Raw genomic sequence first — 23,529 nt, forward strand, 5'->3', positions numbered from 1 at the left:
ACTGCAATAAAAACTAAATTAAATAAATAAATAAATATATCCATTTTCATGCAAAGGCATTACCTTGAAGAAGAAGCCCATGACTGACTTCTGCCCGTCTGTCGTCGTGTCCTCAGCAGCCTCCTCGTCCTCAGGGGCTTTCAGCTCCGACAGATCGACCTCGATCAGTTGGGATTTGTTGCGCTGCACCTCGTCGGATGGTATATTTTCTTTCCCTGAACCATCTGATGAGTTGAGCTCAGACTCTCTCAGGGTGCTGGACAGGCACACGTCAAAGGACACTTCTGGGGAAGCCAAAGCCTTTAGGTCCACTCGGGTCGGCAGGCGCACATTCGCCTCGTCGTGAAGGCGGAAGTTAGCGCTTCGAATGTGGCCGGAGCCTGGCCTGTCGATTGTCTCTCCTGCTGTGGGGGTCCTGGGGCTGTCGGGCTGGTCGGTCCTGGGGGACCTGCCCCCAGCTGACTGCCTTAGGTGATGTAATGTCTCTGACCCACTCTGGGTGGGGGTGAGGGTCCTGGAGCCCTGCCGGTTCGGCTCCTTGGATATCTTTAGTTCTGATGGTTTGGACCTGGAGCTCCGGCCTGAGCTCAGCTTCGGGGGTTTCCTGTTGGGAGTGGTGCCGGTGGTGGAGAGGTGCTCCACAAAGTGAAAGCTTGCCTTTGCCTTTGAGTCACTGTTTTTGTCGCTGGTTACAGGAGGAGGTGGAGTGGCACCAGGGGGGGACTGTACATTCTGTTTCATCAACATCTCCTGCTGCAGCGACAGCTGCATCATCTGTTGCTGGATGCTGCCGATGGCCTCGTTCAACAGATCGATGGAGCGGCTGCACTCATTCAGGTCCAACTCTTCTTCTGGATGGGAGCTTCCGCTGGTCCCTTTCTTGTCTGTTTCTAAGGCTTCCGCCACTGCTTTGTCCCCTCTGAGGGCGTCAACACACAAATCATCTTTACTTGATGGTGCTTTCAGCCCACGGTGCTCCTCTTTAGAGATGTCCGCTTTAAGTGGATTTGGTAATGTGTCACTCTTGCCTCCACCTTTCTTCACGATGTGCAGGAAGGCTGCCTTTCCCAGCTTCTGCCTCTGCCTCGCTGACAGCACTTCCATCTTCTTCTTCTGGTGCTCAATGGCACGTCGTTTCTCCTCCAGCTGCATACGGAGCTGGACTATTTCAGAGGCCAGTACATTAGAACCACCGCTACCATCGCCTGTACGAATGCATCCTCCCAACGGTGAGGAGGGGCTCTGGTCCCTTTTAAGCCTCCAGGATGAAGCCAGGGGCCCGCTGCTCTCTGATCCATCTGGAGTGGTCCTTTGGGAGCTGGAGGCACTGGAGCGGAGGTCGTGGTTGCTACCGAAGCGCTGCTGCTGGGCTTTGCGCTCAGCGAAGGAGGTCATGCGCACGCTGCCGCTGGCCATGCTGCTGGCCTGGGAGTGACCGCTGAGACAGGGGCTAGAGCGACCGCTGCCACCATTCATGTCTTTGTCCTCATGCTCTTTCACATTCATGTCCTCTTGGAGTTTGGCTGATTCTTCATCATCTTCCTCAAAGGCTTTCCTGGGGCAGTTGGGGTCTTTAGTGGTAATGGCTTCATCCAGATCCTCTTCTTCTTCATCCAGGTCTTCAAGCTCAGCGTCCACGCCCTGACCGGACTTTGGTTCTTCAGAATCTGAATGAAGGTAGAAACCCCCAGCTGGCTCTCTGGATGAGGGGTCCACACTGCTGGTAACAGTGGGGCAAAAATCTGCCTGACCCTGTTGAGGCTCTTCTGACGAGCCTGCCTCCTCACCCGGAGGAGTAAAGGTTTGGTTCAAGCTGTGGGGAGCTTTCCTACGAACGGCCGATGCAGCTCCATCTCCTCGGCGTAGAGAGCCCCTCCCTGAAGAGTGGGGCCCCTCACCACTCTCCTCCTCCTTGTTTAGACATACAGACTTCTCTTTAGCTGTTTTGATCAGGGAAGGCATCAGTGGTTCTAAGTAAAAGCTATCTGGTTCAGGTTTGGACTCAGTGGAAGGTTTGGGTCCCACTGTGGCAGTTGCTTGCGTCCCGTCAACCCGTTTGGAGACGACGGGACCATCAGTCCTGGCAAATGCCACCACAGTTTCTTCCTCGTCCTCAATGTTGACATTGCCCAGGAGGCTGTGGCCGTTGACTCGGCGCAGTGCAGCCTGTAAAGGCTGGTGGACAGATGTCTGGTGCTTGGGTGTGACGTTGACGACATTGGACGCCAGGCTGTCCTTACTTATGGAGCGAGCCAGACTCACGCTGTCGCCAGAAGCGACGTCTGCATCGCTGTCTGTGGCTGAGTGAAACATGTAGGGGTTCAGTGTGGACATCGGTCTGCAGAAGGAGTACATGGAAGAAATCTCACTTGTAAAGTCAGCATGATATACAGCTTACAGTATATGGAATTTGTATACTTTCTACATACGTTTCACTTAACTTCTAATTATATTCTTAGGGCAAATTTTTTACCACTCTGACAGAGCAACTAGTTCATGGCAAATAAAAAAAATGTTTTCTACATATGATATCTGGTCAGACTATGCCTCATAAAAATAAAGCATAGAGCAAAGAAGCCAAATTGGATACAGGTGCAGGATTAACAATCAATTAACTTACTAATCACTGCAGCTCTGCAAGTATATTAAAAGTATATTATTGTACATGCTTACAGACATGTAGTGAACCTGTAACCTAAGAATATGTACATCCATCAGCAGATTTAAAACAAAAGGTGTCCTATTCTCACCTCTACAGCAGTATATGGACTGCCATATGGAAACAAACGTTCTTCCAAACCAAATGCATGAGTACAAACATGTGTTATAGATTAGAGCACATTAAGGTTTTTAACAACTTTAGGTACCTCTGCCTCTTGTCGGGCCATGCAACAATAGAGCCTCGAGGTTGTCCGTCCATCTGAGTCAGGGAGTTGGAGCGGTTTCTGAGACCTAACCAGAAACACACACAAGCAATGAATAAGTATAAAAACAGCTGCAGGTCACCAATGACAAGCAAATCTGTATCTTTTGTTGGTGTAAACAGTGTAGACTGTCCTTACCCGCACCATCTTCTCCTTGCTGCTTTTGTTGCCTCTGTCGGAGGGGCAGGAGCGGGTGGGAAGGACTGAAGGTTGGACCCCCTTTACTAAAAGCCCAAAAACAAAACAGAAATCTATTTTTTTTTGCATTTTACAAAATCAGAACTGTCATTCAATCACTATCGGCAGAGCAGAACAGCAGAAAGCCTTCACTGGATTAGCGTGTGTGAAATGTACAGGGTTAGAAAATTTTCCCTCCAACCAAATGCATTCAGTTATCTTTCGACACAGACAAAAAGCCAAATATGTCACCAGACAACAGACAAGAGAGTGGCATGAAAAAAACAAAAAACAACTGTACCCAAAACTTTCACACATGCTCTAACAGCGCATACACCGACAAAGACATGACGCAATAATCAGCTTAACATCGTGCAAATCCTTTGATGAGGTGACAAGCGGGTTAGAAGTGGAAGGGAACATGACAATGAAGGTCAGACACTGCTGCATATCTACCCATCCTTGTAGGACTACTGTTACTGGTTAGGAGACAGGATCACGATGAGGTGGAACAAAAAGGAAAGTGATAGAAGACTTACAGGGGGTCAGAGTCTTCTGGGTGCAGGAAGTACCTGTTACAGACTTCGGGGCTGCTCTGGTTATCGGCCGCACCAGGGCTGGCCAGGAAGCTGCGTTTGGTGGCATTGGAGATAGGCACTGATGGGCGGGCACTCTTGGGCTGAGCTATGGCTCGAGCTGAGGAAAGGAGGAAGAAGGAGTTGTTGATCAAGCTAATAGTCGTAGTTAGGGGTGGGTGATATATGGAATATACTCAAAGTATTGCAACTTTTTCTACGTGGGATGTAGCGAACAACTATATTGCCAATATCAAGTATATGTATAAGTTGTCATTTTTTTAAGCCGCCAGCATGAGACTCGCTTTGGCGTTTCGCTTCTCCCGCAGCTCTCTCCCTCCCACAGACAGTATTTGTATCTGGAGAGAACGAAAGAAGTGAAACGCGAAAGTGAGTTTATACGTGTTGAGGTCGGAAAAAGGTGATGGAAGATGCCCGCCTCCACTTAAAAAAAAACACGTTACCGGTTTTAATAATCGCCACAGTTTAGGAACATACGAGACATACTGGTTTTGAACTGCCCGAGGGAAGAATGAACATGTAAGAGTCTGTCCATTCTGGATAAAAAGCTCTTTCCATATGTTGTCCTGTATGAAAAGACTCAAAATGAACACTGAAAGCGGACTGTTTGATTACTATCAGCAAATTATTTAAACAACATTTGTATAGGAATGATTCCAAAGCTTTGATCACTGTAACCATGGTCACTATAAGCGGTTTCCACTGTTTACCTATGTCTACCTATTGTGTATTAAAAGCTGCTTAGTCACCAGTCGTTCACCAACGTGATAGCGTGACAGTCAGCGTAGTAATCACACTGGGATGCTTACCATCTTTGAACTCTTGGAGATCTCTGGGCTGGACAAACTCTGGCTTGACGGTCTCAAACCACCAGAAGAGTTCAGCAATGAACACCATCACATTGTGCTACATAGAGAGCACAAGAAAACACGTTAAACACAGACTCTTGAAGTGGTTTTAAAATACCTGGTTAAGATGGTTAAACAGTGACAGCAGCGGTGTCTGTTGCCTCTTGATATGATGGCTGGCTTTGTGTACTACAAGATTAAAATGTACATTTTTATTGCAAATGTTTTATGAAAACACAGTACGTCACTTTTTGTACCTTGAGCACGAGTGGCGAGTAGAGCATGTCCTCCGTCGTCAGATAGAAACCTTTATTCAGATACTCGCTGGCGAACTCTTTGAGTAGCTGAATGTTGTAAAGGCTATCAGCGATGGAGGGGACTTCCTTCAGGCAAATATCTAATCAGACGGGCAGAGAGCAGAGTCACAACTCAATGACCTGGTTGCTATAAATGTCACACTGACTAGATTGGAACAGTAAGCCATGTGCGAATGCCAAAAATAGTATCACACATGGACATTAAATGCAATGTGTTAGCAAGGACAGCTCAATGATCTCTACGTGCGAGTGTGTGAAAGTGCAGGCAGAGCATACCCTCCAGCTTCATGAGGTCTGGGCAGTAGTAGTTGACCACAGTGAGCAGTGCAGCTCCGTCGCAAACATCCCTCATCAGGTCTTCCAGTAGAGGGAAGAAGGGCAGCTGTCGGCCTGAAGCGTGCTCCCGACGATACCGTACCTAACCACCAGGAGGAGAGGACGAGGGTTTTTGTGAGAAGAAAAGCAACAGCAACAACACACACCAACGAATGACACCACATAAAACATCCTAAATGCAATGACTAGTGTCACAAGTACAAATCTCTTTTGTTTGCGAGATTCACATCTGAACTAGTCAAGGCATATATTGATCACGGATGTTTTGCTTTCGTCTGCTCTAAGCTATCCATTTAAGCACCGGATCAAGGTTCTCCCCTGGAGTTTCAAAGCAAAGGATATTTCTTTGTTTTTATATAAGATAATACTCCTCTTCAACTGATCAACAGCATGTTTAGTGTCATTTCCAGAAGAAATTAATGACAAAACTAGGGCTGACCGGATTGCTTTCGAAGCTTCGACCATTGCCATGGTATTCAACCTCCAAATCACTATTCAAATGCTTCTTTTTTTATTTTTTTTATTTTTATATATTTCATATATAATCCCAGAATAGCCCATGAAATAAAGAATAATCCATGAATTATTATTAGTTATTCTCAGACGGATATCGCTGTTTGTTGTGGGTTGAAGTGCATGTGTGTCTCGGGCACTGAGAGTGCAGAGATGGAGACAGACTAGAAGAAGAACATGTCAGCCTGCCGCGCCGCACTACTCCTCCAAGCTTCAAATACCTTTGAATATTTCTCACCGAAGCTTTGAAGCCCAAAAAATGGTATTTGGGACAGCCCTAGACAAAACCATAGAAATAAAATAGGAGTAGAAGGGTCACTGAACTGTTTGCTGTGGTAATTTGACGAGTACAAAAAGGAAATGGTGATTGTTGTTAGTTGTTATGGTGACATAACATCACACATTAGCGGGGCCATAAATTGTGGTCGCAGCTTGCCGGGAAGAGAGCGGACGCAGCACCCGGAGACTGCTGGCTGGATAGTTAGCTAAGTAGCTTGTTCCCAGGCGGAGGGACTGTTTAGACCCGGCTCTGCCGCTGGCCACCACCCCGCTGTTTGGCTCATTTTCCGTAATCAATGCCTGGTGGAACCAGCCCAAGAGCTAACCAGCCAGCTATATTTGATTAATTGTGCAGCCCTATGCAACGGCACACATAAAAATGGTCACCCCTCTGACCATCCTGCTACGTTGATTTGAATGGGAATGTCCGTTCTACTCCTATATTCTATTTCTATGGACAAAACCTTGCGGTTCATGATCAGCTACTTTAGGGAGAACCCTAAAGACCTGGTTAACTGTGAGGGAGATGGAGGTGGAAGTGTTTAGAGCAGTGATGTGAACAACACAGAGTGGATGGTCAGGCTTCCTCAGGCCTCAGTGGGAAGGCAGCTAGTCAAACTCGGCAACGTGACCCAGCTGACTGGGAGAGGAACTGGGGTAATCACTGTCCCAGTTATGGAAAATGAGTGTGTAGTAAGTACAGGAACTCACTCACCCCAGATGCTTTCGTTTTGGATACATACTCTATACAGCTGGTAAGGATGGGCATTTTTCAGTATTTATTTCTGTTTCCACAAGTCATTGATCAGATTGAACAAGTAAAAATTAACTAAATACTCAAATAATATAGGCTAAACATTGTTACATAGGCATTTGCACCCAGAAACTAAAAATGGAGATCAATTACAGACCTACACAGGGCTCAATAATAAGGACTGCCTGCTCCCCCGGGGCAGGTAAAACGCCATGTCAGGGTAGTAAATCTAGCAACACCTAGGAATCTAGGTGTTGCTAGATCTAGGAAGTAGCTAAGTTGAACTCTGTTGAGAGTTGTGCAGAACCGTGAGAAAATGTCACAGGTAAAGACAAAGCTTATGAGCTGAAGAGCAATTATCTTGGAAACAGGCGCTTAGTTGGGTGGCGTTAGAGAATGTGGTCGAAACTCCAGATTCATTTACTTAAATAAAGATTAATCATGACAATTAACTTCAGTCTTTGTTGTTATTTGATAACCGCTGATTATTATTTTTATCAAACTATGTGTATCGGGGAAAGTAAAAATGGACTTTTGGCAAGTACATTCCTGACCCACTTTCCCGACAGAGCAAGTGAAAAAAAACATGCCTCCATACGATCTGGAGCAATATAAATATAGACAGAACAGGATGCCAAAAGCACTGTACTGACTGGTACTTCTGCTTGTAACCCCTAATGATCCTGCATGACTGCAAGACAAATATTCACCTTATGCTGGGAACACCGCTCCTCCCTGTTATGTAATGACTGATCAGACATTTCTGTGGCACTTGTAATAGAGCCATTAAGAAAATGAGTGAAAGTTATTTAGAAATGCGGATTGCATCAGCCTAGCAGGTTTTCAAGAAATGTGCAAGATATTTGTATCACAATGCAGAAGTGGAAAGATTCCAAAAGAGCCAATATTAGCTTTTTGTAGATATATCAGTATCTGTGTACATGTTGGTCGATAAGTGACAAAGAAACAAACAGTGTCACCATTACAAAGGGCTAGTTTGTCCACCGGAGAGCACTGACAGGTTGATTTTTCAACTGTTAAATGTTACATTCAGTAAGATTAAGAGAATCATTAAGATATCAAAGCTTTAAATTCATTAAACATGCCAAACCCTAGCACAGGTCTGGTGAAACTATGAGACAGCTGAGCACAATTTAAAAAGATCACAAACAGCACAACACAGCCGAGCAGCTAAAAAGGAATCTATCTAAATAACTTACAACATGTACAGCATTTTCTTAAAGTCCCCTTGTTAATTTTTCATTTATCTTTTGTTATATGCCAAATATGTAAAAAAAAAAAAATCAGTATCGGAGTATCAAAATCCCCTTCTTTTCTCTTCCTGTAAATGGTTTAAAATGTTTGATGACTCATCCTGCACTTGGGGGCGTTTACAACTTTCTGCAGAGACTTTGGGCAACTGGCTAGCTACACTGGTCGTATGAAACCGCACTTCACCGTTTGTGGATCGTAGTAACTAACAGAGCAATATGGAGTGATAGGAAAAGATGTGTTTTTGGATATCAGTGAGCAAAAACATTGTTTTCATTTCCAAAACAATGTATCTGAGGTCTAATTCTTTCAAGGGAAACTTTGCCGTTTTTCATCCGACTGTGTCAGTGCAGCAGTACATGCAGATGAACGTCCGCCGGACGACACGAAACAACCTGCGGACTTTTGCCGACGGGTGAGCGGGGGGCTCCAGGTGCCATTCATCTGCATGTACTGCCCACAAAGTCTCACCCGAAGTGAGCCCTTGGTGAGGCGATTGACCACAGAGCCGGTTGAAAAAATCTGCAAAGTTTCCCTTTCATCTCTCCCTCATCCTCCTCCTGATCTAACAACAGGTGAGGTAGGTATGTGTGTGGAGATAGCAATCCTCTGCAGGAAGGAAAAAATATCATCGGAACATCTCTAAGCTAAAGACTCCCTACCGTTTGTTTCATGGGGACTTTAACATGTACTCTGATGCATCTACATTGCATTAAGAGGCCAAATTACACCAACTATACTGAGGCAGCTTTTGTCACAAGTCTCAGGTGAAACTACCAACCAGACTTAAGGAGCTCTACTACAAAGGAAGTTCTACATATAAGGGATTTCTCCTGACTAAGAGGAAACACTGTACCGCTTCAGAGAGCTCCTCTGGCTCCAGCATGCAGTGGGCCAGCTCGTGCATGACATCAGGCTGACACACACACAAGAGAGCAGAGATACTGTCAGAGGAGACCGTGTGTGCACACAGAGGAAACAGTGTGTGTGAGAGCAGAAGAGAGAAACCGGAGGGGGAATGACAAAGCAGATCAGTGAGAGGAGGTGGCCAGGGATGGGACTGCAAAGCAAAGAAGAGGTGTAGGCATGGGTTTGCTCTTGTTCTCACTGGGCAAGCAAATACCACACACACACGTACAGGGAATCCACATGGCCTATTTGAGCTTGAAATGAGATAGCACACATTGCGTAGCTAAAAGAATATCTTCAGAACACTTAACAAAGGTTAGAATAACCTTACACCTGTGTGACATGTTTGCCACAAGGGGAAAAAATAAAGAAACAAAAAAAAATAGCTGTCAGCTTTCTCCCCCTTGCTGACACACTGGCTACAAGCAGCAGAGAATGAGCTTGAATGAGCCATGGTGGAGTGTGCGCACACATCAACACAGAACTATGCGTGCAAGGGGGAGAGAGGAAAGAAATGGGGTTATGTTGGGGGGGGACTGGCATCCAACTTACAGGGACTAGCTTCCAATACCATTTGGAGGGAGACTATCCAGTTTGCAGGGATAAGAGAGGGGAGGTAGGGAGGGACAGATGAGGAACAGGAGCAGAAAGAATAACAGGTCAGAGGTCACAGACAATAGGATCGGATCTGCTTCCGATTTCAACAGAGAAAAAGAGAGAAGGGTCAGAACAACTCCATCAGCGAGAAACATTCCTTATCAAAAACTAAGGATCTTGTCTTGAACCAAGTATTTGCTCGATAAAAAGATTTTGTGGCGATGACACCTGGATAAAGACGAATGAGGAAAACGTTTTTAATATAGGAGTTACTTCGTTGGCCATATTCCCCCAGAGATGTCTCTCCTGTAAAAGAAGCAACTGCAAGACACTGAGTGGCTTTACCTTTTGGTGGCTGGGGGACTCCAGCGGATGGTGCTTGACTTTGTGCTCCCTTTCGGTAATCTCCCTCATCTTCATGTTCACCTGTAGTAGAAATAATGACGGTACGTTTAGATGTACTCAAGAAACCAGGTTACTCAGACAAACCAGATTATAGGGTGGGGGGGGAATCGATTCACCTATGTATTGCAATTTTTTTTTTTTTTTACGATTTTTAAATAAATATTTTAATGCCAGAATCAATATATTTGCTTAATTTGAGTCTATGCGGAGGTAGAAGGAAGTTATCGCTAATATTGTTGTCGTCTGAGTAACCTCATGTTGGGTTGGCTGCTCTGTATTTACAACTTCACTCTCCTCCTTCATGTCTGCCCAAATCAAGTTACCTTTACATAACTTACAAGGCAGCTGGATTTGCGAGATCACGTGGGAATAGCCTCCACAGTGGAAACGGTATTGCCAAATCTCTACCGGTGGACACATTTCTACCGTCGCACAACCCTAAGTGTAGTTCTGGAGGCCAGTTTGTGTTAGTCCAACCAAACAAGCCATTTGAAACTTGCTCTGAAAAAATTGTTATGGACACTTATTAATGTTTTCTGACATTTTATAGGCTCAACGATTAACAATCAAAATGATAATCTTTTATTCCCCCACTTTGGGATTGACAGTTTTTATTCCCAAACAGACACTTTCCTTCTTCCAGACAGTGATGGTGTCATGATCATTAATGGACACACTGAGTCACGGCTTTCGCTGCCTCAGGCCTTCTGTCTCAGGCCTTCTGTCTCTGAGCAACAGTGACATACAGGACTCAAGAAGAACAAGTGGGTCACTGTCGTCTATAATGTCAGCGTGAAACCGATTATTCATACCACATGAATGCCACCAGAGTGGCAGCTTAGGGTCATAATCAGATAGACAATTAGGGAATAAAAAGGCTGGACTCAGTGCAAGATGTTTGGAACGCTGTTGCTGTGAAAAGTTTTTAAATATGTGCTGCTGGGTTTCTTTTATTACGTCTGTGCTTTGTGTGTGTGTGTGTGTGTGTGTGTGTCTGTCTGTGTGTTCCCACCTTGTTGATCCAGAAGACCATAGCGTCCTCCAGGTCAAAGGGCAGCTCCTTGGAGGCACTGAAGGTAGAGAAGCGCTTGACAGAAGCCACCACTTTTTCGATGCTGATCATCTCCACTGTGTAAGCCATCATGAGGGCATCAATCATAGGCATGTGAGCACTCTGGGTGAGGGAGAAATAGAAACAATAGAACAGAGGAAAATTCAATTTCATTGGATTTTTCCAGTGCAATTATGATGAAAGCTGGAGGCAATGAGGCTGAAATTGCAATTTTACCCAAACAACATAAAACATTATGGAGTTTATTAGTGTGGAATATAATCTAATGAACATGTTTACTTTGTAATTCCAGCAAATGAGGACTATGCAAAAATAGGGAAAGTGTTTAGTGTGTTTTAAGTAGGCTGTCCCTTCCTGATAAAAAGTGAGAAATTACCACCGGCTGGAGACATCATACATTTTATCAGATTTTCCGCAGCTCCCTCCGGAGCCACAATAGGCTTCATAAAACTTTTTATCACACATACAGAAGTACTCCCCAAGACCTGTAAACAGACTTGGATGAGTAAAATTGGTGGGGTTCCCCTTTAAGTGTTCATTATAAACATCCTTCAGACATGTTTGGACTATGAATGTCACAAGAACCGATACTTCGGTACCAGTTGATGCCAAAATTTTGATTTTGTTTTCTACAGTACCGCAGGTACCGTCAGGGCTTTATACTAACAGCATCCCGTCGTCCCGGAGACGATAGAAAATGTATATGTGATGCAGTAAACAGGGGATGCACCCTATTTTTCCCTGATAATGCTACATTGTGAACAACAAATCTGTGTTGAAATCCACAGGATGAGAACTAGCTGTTAGCTCTGCGCAGGACTGTGCTGCTCACCAGCTGCTAACAGCTAACGTTGACTAGCTCTCGTCCTGCCGATTTCAACCAGGGAGGTGCCATTGATTTTCATAATGATGAGTTCAGACTCTATTCAGTAAATGAGTATTGAGCGAAGGTAAATTCTAACGTCTAACATAGCATGATGTGTTCAAATGCAATCTTGTAAAATGCAGTTTTTGGCAAGAAACTTGAATAAACAGTTGTTTGAAGGAGATGTTTTCACTGCAATATAAAATAATGACCCGTTTAACTTCCTAACAAAAAACAGTATGCAAACGGTAAAAAAGGAGTGTATGTTGAAGTACATGGGATTTAATGCTTTACTTTTGTTTTTAATGTGGTATCAAGTTGGTATTGAGAATTGTGGAATTTCACTGGTATTGGTATCGACTACCAAATTTCTGGTATCGTGACATCCCTAATGTGGACGACACATGAGAAGTAGTTTTCAAGCATATCCCAGTCATTACTTTTGCTGGTAATGAACCATTATTTGAAGGTCATATTGTGTAATAAAACAGTCAGTGGATTCTGGGATGTAACAGCCACTATCGGGCGTAGATAAATGGATGAGATTAATGGACAAGGATGCTGTCTTATTCAGAGCTCTAATGGGACAATCCTGAGTTTCCTGAACAATTGTGTAGCTTTAAATAACCTGCCACGGTTTAATCAAAGGTGACACCTCTCATTCAGCACAATGGGTGTCTGCTCTTAAACCTGCTCTCTCTATCTTAATGAAATCAAGAGGCCCAGCAGGGGCACATCCCTACTCCATGTGGCCTAACACCTGGTGCCTACCAGTAAAAATATTGCTTTTTGATAGCCAAGGTGGGAATTAACACAGGCCAAATACTAATAAATCTTTGTCCTCAGCTGGCAAAACCCAATTTTGGTAGTCAGTCTCTTTTTCTGAATCTCTATGTAAAAGTCTATTACTAAAGGATTATTCCTTGTCCACAACATCCCAATAATGCAGCACCTGAATCCATTACAGAACAAATACATACATGCCATTGTTTCAGTCAGTGCTTTGTGTAATGTGCTCCTGGCCTAATCCAATTGGTAGTGGAAGTGCACAGAGATTAGGCTTGTTAACATAACGAATGAGAGATATTTAGAGCATTCACCACAGCATGACCTACATGGACATTACCTCAGTGAAAATCTACTTCCAGACAAACCTAGACCGTAAGATGTAAGACAGGGGAAAGTTAAAAATGATGTAGATTGTGCACAAAGGAAACTAAAGGCTGCTCAGCTTCTACTGAATCATTGGATTCACTCACACAGTAGCTACTGTTTTGCTGAGCTGTTTTCTTAAGGAGATTTAATCATAAGCCTTCAGGAATTTCAGATAAATTCTTGTTCCTTTTAGACAGGCAGATCTCCGTTCAAAACTGCTGTTGCACTGACGTCATTAAAAGGATAATTCCGGTTTATCAAAACCCTGATCTTATTTTCTAAGGTTTGAATCTTTTCCTATGTCAGGTTTTAGTTTTCATACACAGGTACGGGTAAAAGAGGTAATATTTTCAGTTCAATATGCAGTTCAATATGAAGAGAAGAGGCTCAATATATGTGCAACATGACTCCTGTATTATTTTACCACCCAAGTGTCAATAAGTAGTGCTCAATAAATAAACAAAAGAGCCAATATAATAGCATGATGTGCTGTTAAATCTTTTGTTCTCCTCCAACATGTACGCCCTTTATCAGCGCAGTGTGGAGCCCCATGGAGAGGGCTGATGTTGCCCTGAGCTGTCTGTCAGTCTGTGTGTATGACAGACAGACAGCGTGCACGCACACACACACACACACACACATACATACAAAGGTTTAAGTGGACTCAAGAGGATGGCTAGTTTCTCGAGGTTTTACAAGCCCCAGCTGTTGCCCCAAAAAGAGTGCGAAGGAACTGTCTGCAGGCACAGAAGCTGTTTCATTCACACAAAAATGTGAGTTGCTATGGAAACGCCTTGTCAAGTCAGCAAACTGGGAGGAGAGAGGGGGTTCCAACAGTCTATCAGAGATAAGCGGTGTCCTGCTCAGGATTTTCCATCCCTGCTTTGTGTCTGGCTGCTTACACACAGGCCTGCATGGATTATTTTGTCAGGCCACTAGCAGGAAAAAACAGACGCACATCCCTGACTAGGGCACAGCCTGCAGAGAGGAGGCTCCGTTCAACACCATTGCTGGTTTCCATGGTAACAAACGGGGTAGGAAGATGGCTGAGAGCAAGTGAGCAGGCTGGCGTTCATTCTATCCGGTGTGAAGTGCTCTTGGTGAAATTGTGAGACATCGGATCTCATTGCTACAGTGGAGGGAGGTGGTGGGTTACTCCACAGCTCTGTACTTCATTTACTACGCTGTGACATGGTGCTGATGACCGACAGGATGTGGGTTACACACCGAGGACATTTAACCTGTCTAAGAGCTGATCACCCGTATGATGACTACAGAAAGGGTCAGTACGGGCTGGATAAAAGGCATTTAAACTGGGCATTCAAGGACAAAAGGGCAAGATTTTCAAGTGCCAGCATTCAGCAAATGCTCTTAACAGATTGATGAAATTGCAGGTGGGAAAAAAAATCACCAACAATAAAACCCATTCTAAGAAGTATTAGCACAAAAGTAACCCTCTTAACACTGATGATTAAACTGCCTGTTTTGAGAGGGCACAAGCCTCATTTTTTATGAGGATTTGTATTATTATTTTTTTCATGAACTAGATAGAAGCTGCAATCTTTGACAAAGTAATAAGGTATCAGATAGTTCCATATGTGAAAACTCCAGCAGAGAGGATGCTGAGAAATTATAATAAAAACAGCCAGCTTTACAATATTAAGTGCCCATACAAAATGAGAACAGGTTTTAATGTTTGGCTAACAACAGGAGAAAGAACAGATGCGGGAAAAACATATTAAATGTTTTTACGAGCAAAAATAAGTCCCAAGACAGACTGGAAACAACACACAACCAGCTCTAATCACAGCCCTATCTTACATTATAGTCCTCACACAACTAGCATGAGTAACAGTCAAATTCCACCTCCTAATTTGAATAAAAAATGATAAGGATTCAGCCAAATCATCTGTTTCACTAAGTCAAGCTGCAAAAAAATGTCTGAAACTCACTTATACGCAGTGTATGATGCAATGTGAAACATTTTCATGCCTATCCACAAGGTTTCAAAGTTACTCTACACAGTTCCTAGTGGTTGAGATTGATTGCACTTCTCGATGAGGATAAATGCAGTAGTCTCTTCCACTGATTTCACTGTGGTAAGATAATACATGAGAAGCAGGAAGAGCTGAGGATGCTACAGGTAATGTGCAAAGTTGATACAGCTTCTGGCCTGATTTCCTTCCTCTCTGACACGCAATCTGTGCTACAAGTTACATTTGGTAAAAGCTTCCTCAATATCACGGCCTGCTTGGTGTTGAATGGGTCTGTAAACAATAGGAGTATAAACATATCAGTAAAATTGACTTTCAATTTCACCAAGAGCAGCAGCTTTAGTTGAAAATGGTCAATTAGTGTACACAGAGATTGAAAGACCCTTTCTCCATCGGCTACCAACACGTCTATCCCAACCTTAAGTCCATCCACTCACCATCTTGATGGGCACGCAAGCCAGGTCCTCATCTGTGACGGGTGTATCGTCACTTTCCACGACATATATGCCCTTTCTGGACAATGACTGGATGACGGACATGTGGGACTGAAGAGACGCCGCCTGCTCCGTCTTGAGGATGAGGGCGCAGACACGGCAGTAGAGCTCGCAAGACAGCAGCAGGCGGATGACAGGCGGCTTGATGTGTTCCTGGTCGTACTGGTCTGTGTAGAACGGGTCCCTTAAGTCCTCTGGAATATGATCTGCAATGGAGATAGTGGTTAGGTGAACAATGTGGCATTGCCAAGTGCTCCTAAAGTAGTATGTGCAGTTTAGCTTTGTTGTGACCTGGATTGAAGACAGACATTTGGATTAGCTGGTAAAATAACAACCTAATAAGTTACTGTATGATGAAGCAGGAATATAATGGTGCTTGGCAAGCACCTTTAACACCAGCATCTTTGTCTGCCTCAGCCTACACCCATTAAATGCCTACAGTGTCAACAGGCTACAGAAATGCAACAACTTGTTATATTTGTTCTATGCCAGCTTCAGTTTACTTGGAGCAAACATGGCCATTTGTGATTGTAAGTCACAGCTTATTGCCTCAGGAGTACCTTGGGAAACGGATCCTTGCTAAGCCGAGTCCTCAGTGAGAGCAGGCCTCTCAGGTGACACGGTGGACTTTGCCAGCACTAACTTAACAATACAGTGGAAACCGCTTATTGAAGGTTGGGAGTCGGAAAAAGTTTTACTTTGGGGGCATTACGTCACGAGGCATTATCAATCCACTTGATGAGGGCAGCTTCACCCGCAGGTGCTTTCCCCGTGCGCTTTTGTTTTTTTATTCAGGGATGACTTTCCTTTTCCTTTCAGGATATCAATGTGCACGCAGCATCAGCCTCACTTATCCAGCCAGAAAGCAGACTGTCTGCGAGGCAAAGTATCAAGGGAGTAAAGTAAAAACAAAACAAAAATTCAATTAACGTTAGTCTAACGTAGTTTTAAAATGTTTTTCCAGATGTCATGTATGATACTGTCCCAAGTTTTTTGATCCATATAAGCGGTTGATCACTGTAACCATGATCACTATAAACGGTTTCCACTGTACTGGATCCACAAAAACTAAAAGAAAACAATGACCTACACAAGAGATTCTGTTGCTTTGGATGTGAAGTCACTCTCAAAAACAGAAATCACAGCCATATAAGGGCAAGGGATGAAGCACTTGAATTCAGGCAAGCACAAACCAAATTTATACTGCAATGTAAACCACACAGAGGCTTAAAATAGACCTAAAATGATGCACAAAACCTGTCCAAAATCCTGCACTACACAAAACGGTGTGGTGATAGAAAAAACCCTGTGCTGTTGAATCTGTTTTGAACTGTGCCAGAGCTCCAGTAACGCAGCATAAGCTGTATGTGTATGTGTTCTTAGTGTCTGCTCTGACTGGCGGGATAAAGGGAGCCACTCGTCAGCAACCTCCTGCTCACGAAAACAGGAAGGCAGGCAGCATCTTCTAGCTGGTTTTGCAGATGATAATACATAAAGCACAAATGTTGAAGTGCAAAAGTAAGGAGGCAACAAACTAGGTTGAGAAATATATAAAATATGTTGGCAAAGAATAAATTATAAAACATGAACTAGCGTAGACAGTTTAGGTTGCACAGTTTTGAGATCCTGCTTTGCAGTCACAATTCCTTTCAATAGAAAATACAGCCTCTGTAATTCACATGTCTATGATAGCTTTTTAGAGCTGCAACAACTAATCGATTAATTGTCAACTATTAAATGAAGAAAAACGTGTTAGCATGGATTATGACTTTAACTTCTTTGTATTTGTGTAATATTATCATACGATATGCGCACCGAACTCTGATTGGTTAGTAAGCAGTGCTTTTATACGAGTTGATCTCTTATCGCAAACCTGCTCCAGAGCAGGTTATGTGTTCAGCATCAGTTACCATGACGATCTACTCCGGTAAGAAGTGTACCACCTTTGTAGGACAGAAAACCCAGAGTTAACCCTGAAGTTACCTCGCTAACTGCAAATCCTGCTTCGTAGTACAGGCCTCAGATCACATCAATCCTGCACACACTGTCTTCCACAACCATTACAACAACACACGCCTCACCAATATGCTGTCTGCCACCGTACACATGGTGCAAATAAGGATGTCATTGTACAACAGCATTAATCTATTATGCACAACACCCAGCAGCGTGGGGTCATTCCTGGAGAGCTGCGGCTGAGTATATAAACACATAAGAACAGGGGGAATGATTGTGTGTGAAAACAAAGGGGTCTGGCTGGAGCGAGACTTCACGTTTGACTTCATTCCACAGACACTGATGTCGTGTGGCAGCTGCCCCCCCACCCTCCTGCCACCAGGCTGAAAAACTGTACTAACTGGGATGGGGTGGAGCATGAGGATAGGGTCTGGCAGCAAGACCCAGGATGTGCTACAGCAGAGTCAGCCAACCGTGATCAGCGCCACAACATGATCGGCACAAGCAGGGTAGGGCAGGGTAAGGAGGACCGGCAATGTGCCTGCAACCGTGACAGGTGCTCACTCTTGCTGTATCTGTCTGTCTGTCGCTCAGGCTGGGAGCAGCTGTGACACACGCAGAGGTCTGTAGGACCGGAGAGCATGATGTATACAAACATAGACACGCATGATCACACACTTAGCAGGGAACGCACGCTGATGAATACACATCAGATGCACCTGAATCCCTGACAACCCACCCAACAACACGTATTTAAAATGAACTACGTCACTTCAACTGTGCACTGTTTGTGTCTGTCGGTCCTTGCACGAGCCGAGCAAACATCTGTGCAGCATTAGCAGCGTAGAGGACACCATATGAGGGTGAAAATCAAATGGGTCTAGTATATTCAGTTCCCATGGGAGGAAGATAATTGCGGCTGCACCTGAGAGTTGCCTCCCTCTGGGCTGACAAAGCTTTGAGGCCAATGTGTGCTTTCTACTGCAACTGAACAGCATCTCAGCATTGTTTTCGGAAATGTTGTTATGCTCCATCTTTAAGCCTGCATCGTTAGCCAGGGTCTATGATGGCAGACAGTGAACTGAGCAAGCAAATGCCTACAAGCTTTGGTATGAAGAAAATATGAGCCCAAGTAATTAACCTTAGAGCAAATAGAGTTTAGGGCTAAAAAAAGAGACAATAGCTTTCCATCCATAACCTGGATTACCATTAAAACTCCAGTCAGTTATTTAATATGAATGCTTCAGCGGCATTAGGAAATCTGTGTAATGACCGCAGATATACACGAGACCGCAGAATACAGAGAAAAGCTTAAGAGGCTCTGAAATAATGATGGATTGACTACACTGATGCAACAGACATGCAAAGCAGTGAATGATGGGCCTTGTGCATCAGCTTACACTGACTAAGTTTAACTTCTACAAGGAGGAGACACCAAAAGGTAAATAGCTGCCCTGCAGTAAAACAATGGTGGCATTTGTGATATTAATGGCTGTGACCTTTTCGGACGGGTGCTTAAACACCTGCCAAACAGTCAGGATGTTCCCCGTTGCCATGTCTGAGTTTAGAGGTTAAAAATGTATGATGTGAGCGAAGGCTCTCAGAGATAAATTAGGCCAACATTCTCACACAAGACATTCTTTTCTCATGGTTAATATATAGGTATGCACAAAGAAACAATGGACTGCACAGCCTTATATGAATTCATAGGGCTCTATTTTAACAATCTATAGCGCATGGTCTAAAGTGCATGGCGCACGTGCATTTCGGGAAAGTCCAACTCCACTTTTGCTAGTTAAACGGTGCATAATATGGGCGCAAAGTAAAGCGCAAGGAGTAAAGGGGCTGTATTTAGTCTCTTAATTAATCATAGGAGTGTTTTGGGTGCGACAGGAATTAAACCAATTGGAGTATCATCTCCCATTCCCTTTAAAAGCCAGGTGCGCCTGTACATTGGCGCATTGAAAGGCGGATTCGGCAAATTAGAGAAGCGAGACGTTTTCTGCTGAGGAAACAGATCTGCTTGTGCGCAAAGTGAAAGTGCATGAGCAGATCTATGTGGTCCTTGGCCCGTGGACCCTCTGTCTCCGCTGTTTCCCAATCCTCTGTCCCATCAACAATTACATTTGGCTGGCTTGACTGCATGTTACAATACGATAAGGTTTCCTGTCCATGACAAAGTTAGCATGCAGCTTTAGCCATGATGTCTAGCTCTGCTTTTCCCAAAGTGTTTCCATACTTTACTGTATGTGTAGTGTTTACCACTTTGGATTTAAAATGTCAGGGTGCAGGTCGTATCATGCGGACCCTCCGCAGTTTTCTACTTTTTCGTTTCGGCTCGCTGCGGCCGGCTGCTGTTTGTTTTGGTTGAAGAATACGGAACGGATATGATGTCACGTTACTCAGACTACAACAATAAAAGCGGTAACTTCCTTCTACCTCCGCATGGACTCAAATTACGCAAATATATCAATTCTGGCATGTTTTCTCCACCCCTAGTGATAGCGCTGTTTGTTTGTTTTTGTGCTAGTTCTGCAGTCACAGGGAAATTGCTCATTCAGGGTTGTCCTAAAATCCATTCAACTCGTCCTGACCTGAAATGTATTCAAGGCTCGCCTGTGCAAGTACAGACAGGACAGGAAAATCTGGCCTAAAGGCCCAGTTACTAATGCTGATACCATCTTAACAGGGAGTGCGAGTGACAGGAAGTGCAGATCAGTATTTTCCATGCTCTGAGTCCAGTCTAACAAATATAGCCTAATCGTCCTCAGTACCTGTCATTCAGTCTGTTTTGGGTTCAATCTCCCTGGCCAACCGACAAGAATGAGAGGATCTGATGAGTCAGTGAGGGAGGCTTCAGCTGCCAAGTGTCATGGGGGAATTAGTGTTGGCTGAAGTGCTCACATACATAAATATTTCTTTCTCTTTTCCTGTCAATGTTTCACTACTGAAGCTAGATTTACACAATCTGCTGATGGCAGTATTTGGATAAGAGTAAACACATTGTTGCAACAATAACATCTGAAATAACAATGAGAATATGAGGAAAATATGCTGCAGATAGCTCTCTCTCTCTCTCTCTCTCTCTCTGGTCACAAATGTGCTACCTGTTAAATCTGTAATGGTAGATATATAGATATAATTTAGTAAGTAAGTCGTATAGCCGAGTGTAAATTTAAAAAAGAAAAAGGTACTTAGCATTTGTGTGGCATGAATGTAAATTAAATTACTTACCAATGCCGTAGGCTTTGGCAAACAACCACCGCAGGTTGGCAGCTATTTTTGCTCTGGAGGAGTCGTACATCTCCAACGGTACGACTTCCATTGTGCCCTCTGCAACCCCAACCAAATCCACTTTTCTCCTGGTACTGTCCCCGCCAGCACACAAATCAACATCCATCCTTAAAAAAAATGAAAATAAATAGGATGTTACAGTCACAATTATACTGAACATAATGCTGAGTAAAAGGAACACAGTCAAATAACAGGACACATAGCAATCCACAATAACAATGCAATCTCACTGGCATGGTTTGTGAGTGGCTAGATGCTCTATTTGAGTGATTCTTCAATAAATAATTGAATAAAATCCTCATCTTGTGTTTGTTGATTATAAAGGAAAGTACTGTTTTGGGTGCTGCTGCTGCTAATCCTCCCTTTTGTAGTCAATTAGGCTTGCATCTGTTGTTGAGACAGAAGTACCAAAGTAGTATCCTTGCAGGCGTGATCACATTCATTAAGTCGAATGCTTGATGACAGAGAGAGGAGACAGCGTCTTTGCTGTATCTAGTACTTAAATTAACCTATAGGGACAGTGCTGAATACAAGAATGAAACTTTCTGGTCATTATGTACATTTGGGCAAGTGCAGCGTGAGTTGTGTAATAGTTCACAACTGCAGAGCAAAATGTAACGGATGTTGGTCAGTAACTTTCCCTTCCAACTCTCAAGTCTCAAGAAATTAACCTGCTTGAACCAAAATTACTTGCAGAAAGTACATTTTGACCATAAAAACCTGAGGGATCTTACTGACAGTTGTTAAATACCTCCATCCTCACATTGATAAACCTCAAATCCTGCAACAAAACAAAACTCACAACTAAAGACTGTCTCAGTGACTTAATTTAAAGTGTTTTGTCTCTTCTAACTCTGATTAAATGGGTCATATTTTTGCTGTTTTGAGTCCTTTGAAGCATCCTTCTTTCAAAAAGTGCTCTGCAATCAAAAAGTAGTATTACTATTACAGACCATCTGCAGTAAGTCTAGCAGACTTGTTTCTAATCAATGCCTCCACCATCAATGCCTCTAATCAATGCCTCCACCAACTAAATGATATCTATACCACTGTACACAAACTGTCTATCAGTACTACTCAGGTGTAATTCATACTGTGCAATATCATTTTCCACTTGTGCAATTTTGTTGATAGTCTGTTTATTGTCAATACTGTAAATACTGCTCCTTTTTTATACTTCCTTCTATTTAAATGGTTCATATTTTGTTACACTTTGTTTAGCTCTTTTTTTTACTGTATTAGCTGATGCATCTTGTTTTTTGCACTATCCCCTTTATTAATAAAGGAATATCTTATCTTATCGAAACTCAGAGCACTTTCACTTTCAATTACCTTCAGGGCTGATGTTTTCTTTCCTAGACATTCCCATCACTGGCCACTTTTTTTTTTGCTAGACTTCAACACAATGGACATATATTCTTACTGATATTTCTATTAATCTACCAAAAGTTTCCAATTACATTAATTATGATAGGATGGTGATGGTGATGGTGATTTTGAAGGGACAACAAGTGCATACACCTGCTTGTCACATACTATTCTCCTTTATTTCTCCAGAAAACTGAAGTTAACCTCAGGAAAGTTAATAATAATAACGTTATATTAAAGTTACCTGTAGCATTAGCTCAACGTTACCTGCCCACCTTTCACCAGTATGTTACCACTAACGGCCCCAATGCTGCTGGCTGGATGAAAACATCTACGTGGTTCCTAATAATTAGCTTTATTTGTAACATTAATATGCTGTTGTTATGGTAACCTCAAAGAAGAACAGTTAGGTGACACATTTGCCTAACATTAGGTTAGCTAAACGGCCATGTATGCAAATGTAAAACTAGCTACCTCAGCTAACCGTTAGCTTTTAACGTTACATTCAACGGCCGAGTGAATGACGTTAGGCTAGCTGGAGAAGACGTTACCTGGAAAGGTGTGGTGGTGGTGTCGCCAAGTCACCCTTCAGTTACGTCCGGAAGGAGTAAACAGATTATCCAAACACCTGCCTCGCTTCACAGTGGCCTGCTGCTGTGTGGAGAATACAGCAGCCGCAGCGGAGCATCGTAGCCAGCCAGCTAATAATGCTAGTAGTGCTCCCAGTCTGGATGGTCTCCTCCCAGCAACAAGACCCGATCCGCGGCCTGCGTGGCAACCGCTCCACGGCAGCTGAAACTAACGCTGTCCAGTGAAGAAACAAGAGGCTGTTCCGTTTTAAAAACAATCTATCTCTGTACTAAACGCCTCATGTTAGTTAACCACACATATCCAGAGTGGGCTATGTAGCGAGGTGTGTTCGCGCTCTGCCCAGAGAAATGTAATTATCATCCCTGCCTTGGAGAAGGCAGCGACTGCGCATGCGTGATTACCTTCCAGAGAAACTGGTAATAGCTGTCAATAATAAACCAACAGTGATTCACTCTCCTGACTTTCATCAACTACTACTTATTATGTTGTATGAAGAAGCATAAGGGCCACATTGAGGAAAAATAAATAAATCTGAGATTTCGAGAATTAAGGAGAATAAAGTCATAGGTTTACGAGAATAAAGTCATAGGTTTACGAGAATAAAGTCATAGGTTTATGAGAAAAAAAAGTCGTAATATTATGAGAATAAATTCATAAGTTTACGAGAAAAAAGTTGTAATATTATGAGAATAAAGTCCTACATTTAAGAGAAAAAAAGTCGTAATATTATGAGAATAAATTCATAAGTTTACGAGAAAAAAGTTGTAATATTATGAGAATAAAGTCCTACATTTAAGAGAAAAAAAGTCGTAA

At 43.3% G+C, this 23,529-nt stretch overlaps 1 protein-coding gene across 3 annotated transcripts in view; it reads right to left on the reverse strand.

Annotated features, from left to right (window-relative positions):
- camsap1b (calmodulin regulated spectrin-associated protein 1b) overlaps positions 1–23,115 on the reverse strand; it is a 28,276-nt gene extending 5,161 nt beyond the window's left edge. Inside the window, exons 1-13 of one of the 3 annotated variants that reach the window (XM_037777984.1) lie at positions 22,677–23,115; positions 20,698–20,864; positions 15,451–15,713; positions 10,940–11,101; positions 9,868–9,948; positions 9,478–9,510; positions 5,139–5,280; positions 4,803–4,942; positions 4,507–4,603; positions 3,641–3,797; positions 3,063–3,148; positions 2,868–2,952; positions 64–2,338 (exon numbers count right to left, since the gene is read on the reverse strand). In XM_037777984.1, the coding sequence (XP_037633912.1) occupies positions 64–2,338; positions 2,868–2,952; positions 3,063–3,148; positions 3,641–3,797; positions 4,507–4,603; positions 4,803–4,942; positions 5,139–5,280; positions 9,478–9,510; positions 9,868–9,948; positions 10,940–11,101; positions 15,451–15,713; positions 20,698–20,863 (3,687 nt within the window). In that variant the 5' untranslated portion in view covers position 20,864; positions 22,677–23,115. The remainder of the gene's footprint in view (positions 1–63; positions 2,339–2,867; positions 2,953–3,062; positions 3,149–3,640; positions 3,798–4,506; positions 4,604–4,802; positions 4,943–5,138; positions 5,281–9,477; positions 9,511–9,867; positions 9,949–10,939; positions 11,102–15,450; positions 15,714–20,697; positions 20,865–22,676) is intronic. The other 2 variants (XM_037777986.1, XM_037777985.1) reach the window with 2 other exon arrangements.
- Positions 23,116–23,529: the final 414 nt, after the last annotated feature.

The sequence above is a fragment of the Sebastes umbrosus genome, chromosome 8 (genome assembly GCF_015220745.1).
Source record: "Sebastes umbrosus isolate fSebUmb1 chromosome 8, fSebUmb1.pri, whole genome shotgun sequence".
Taxonomy (NCBI): domain Eukaryota; kingdom Metazoa; phylum Chordata; class Actinopteri; order Perciformes; family Sebastidae; genus Sebastes; species Sebastes umbrosus.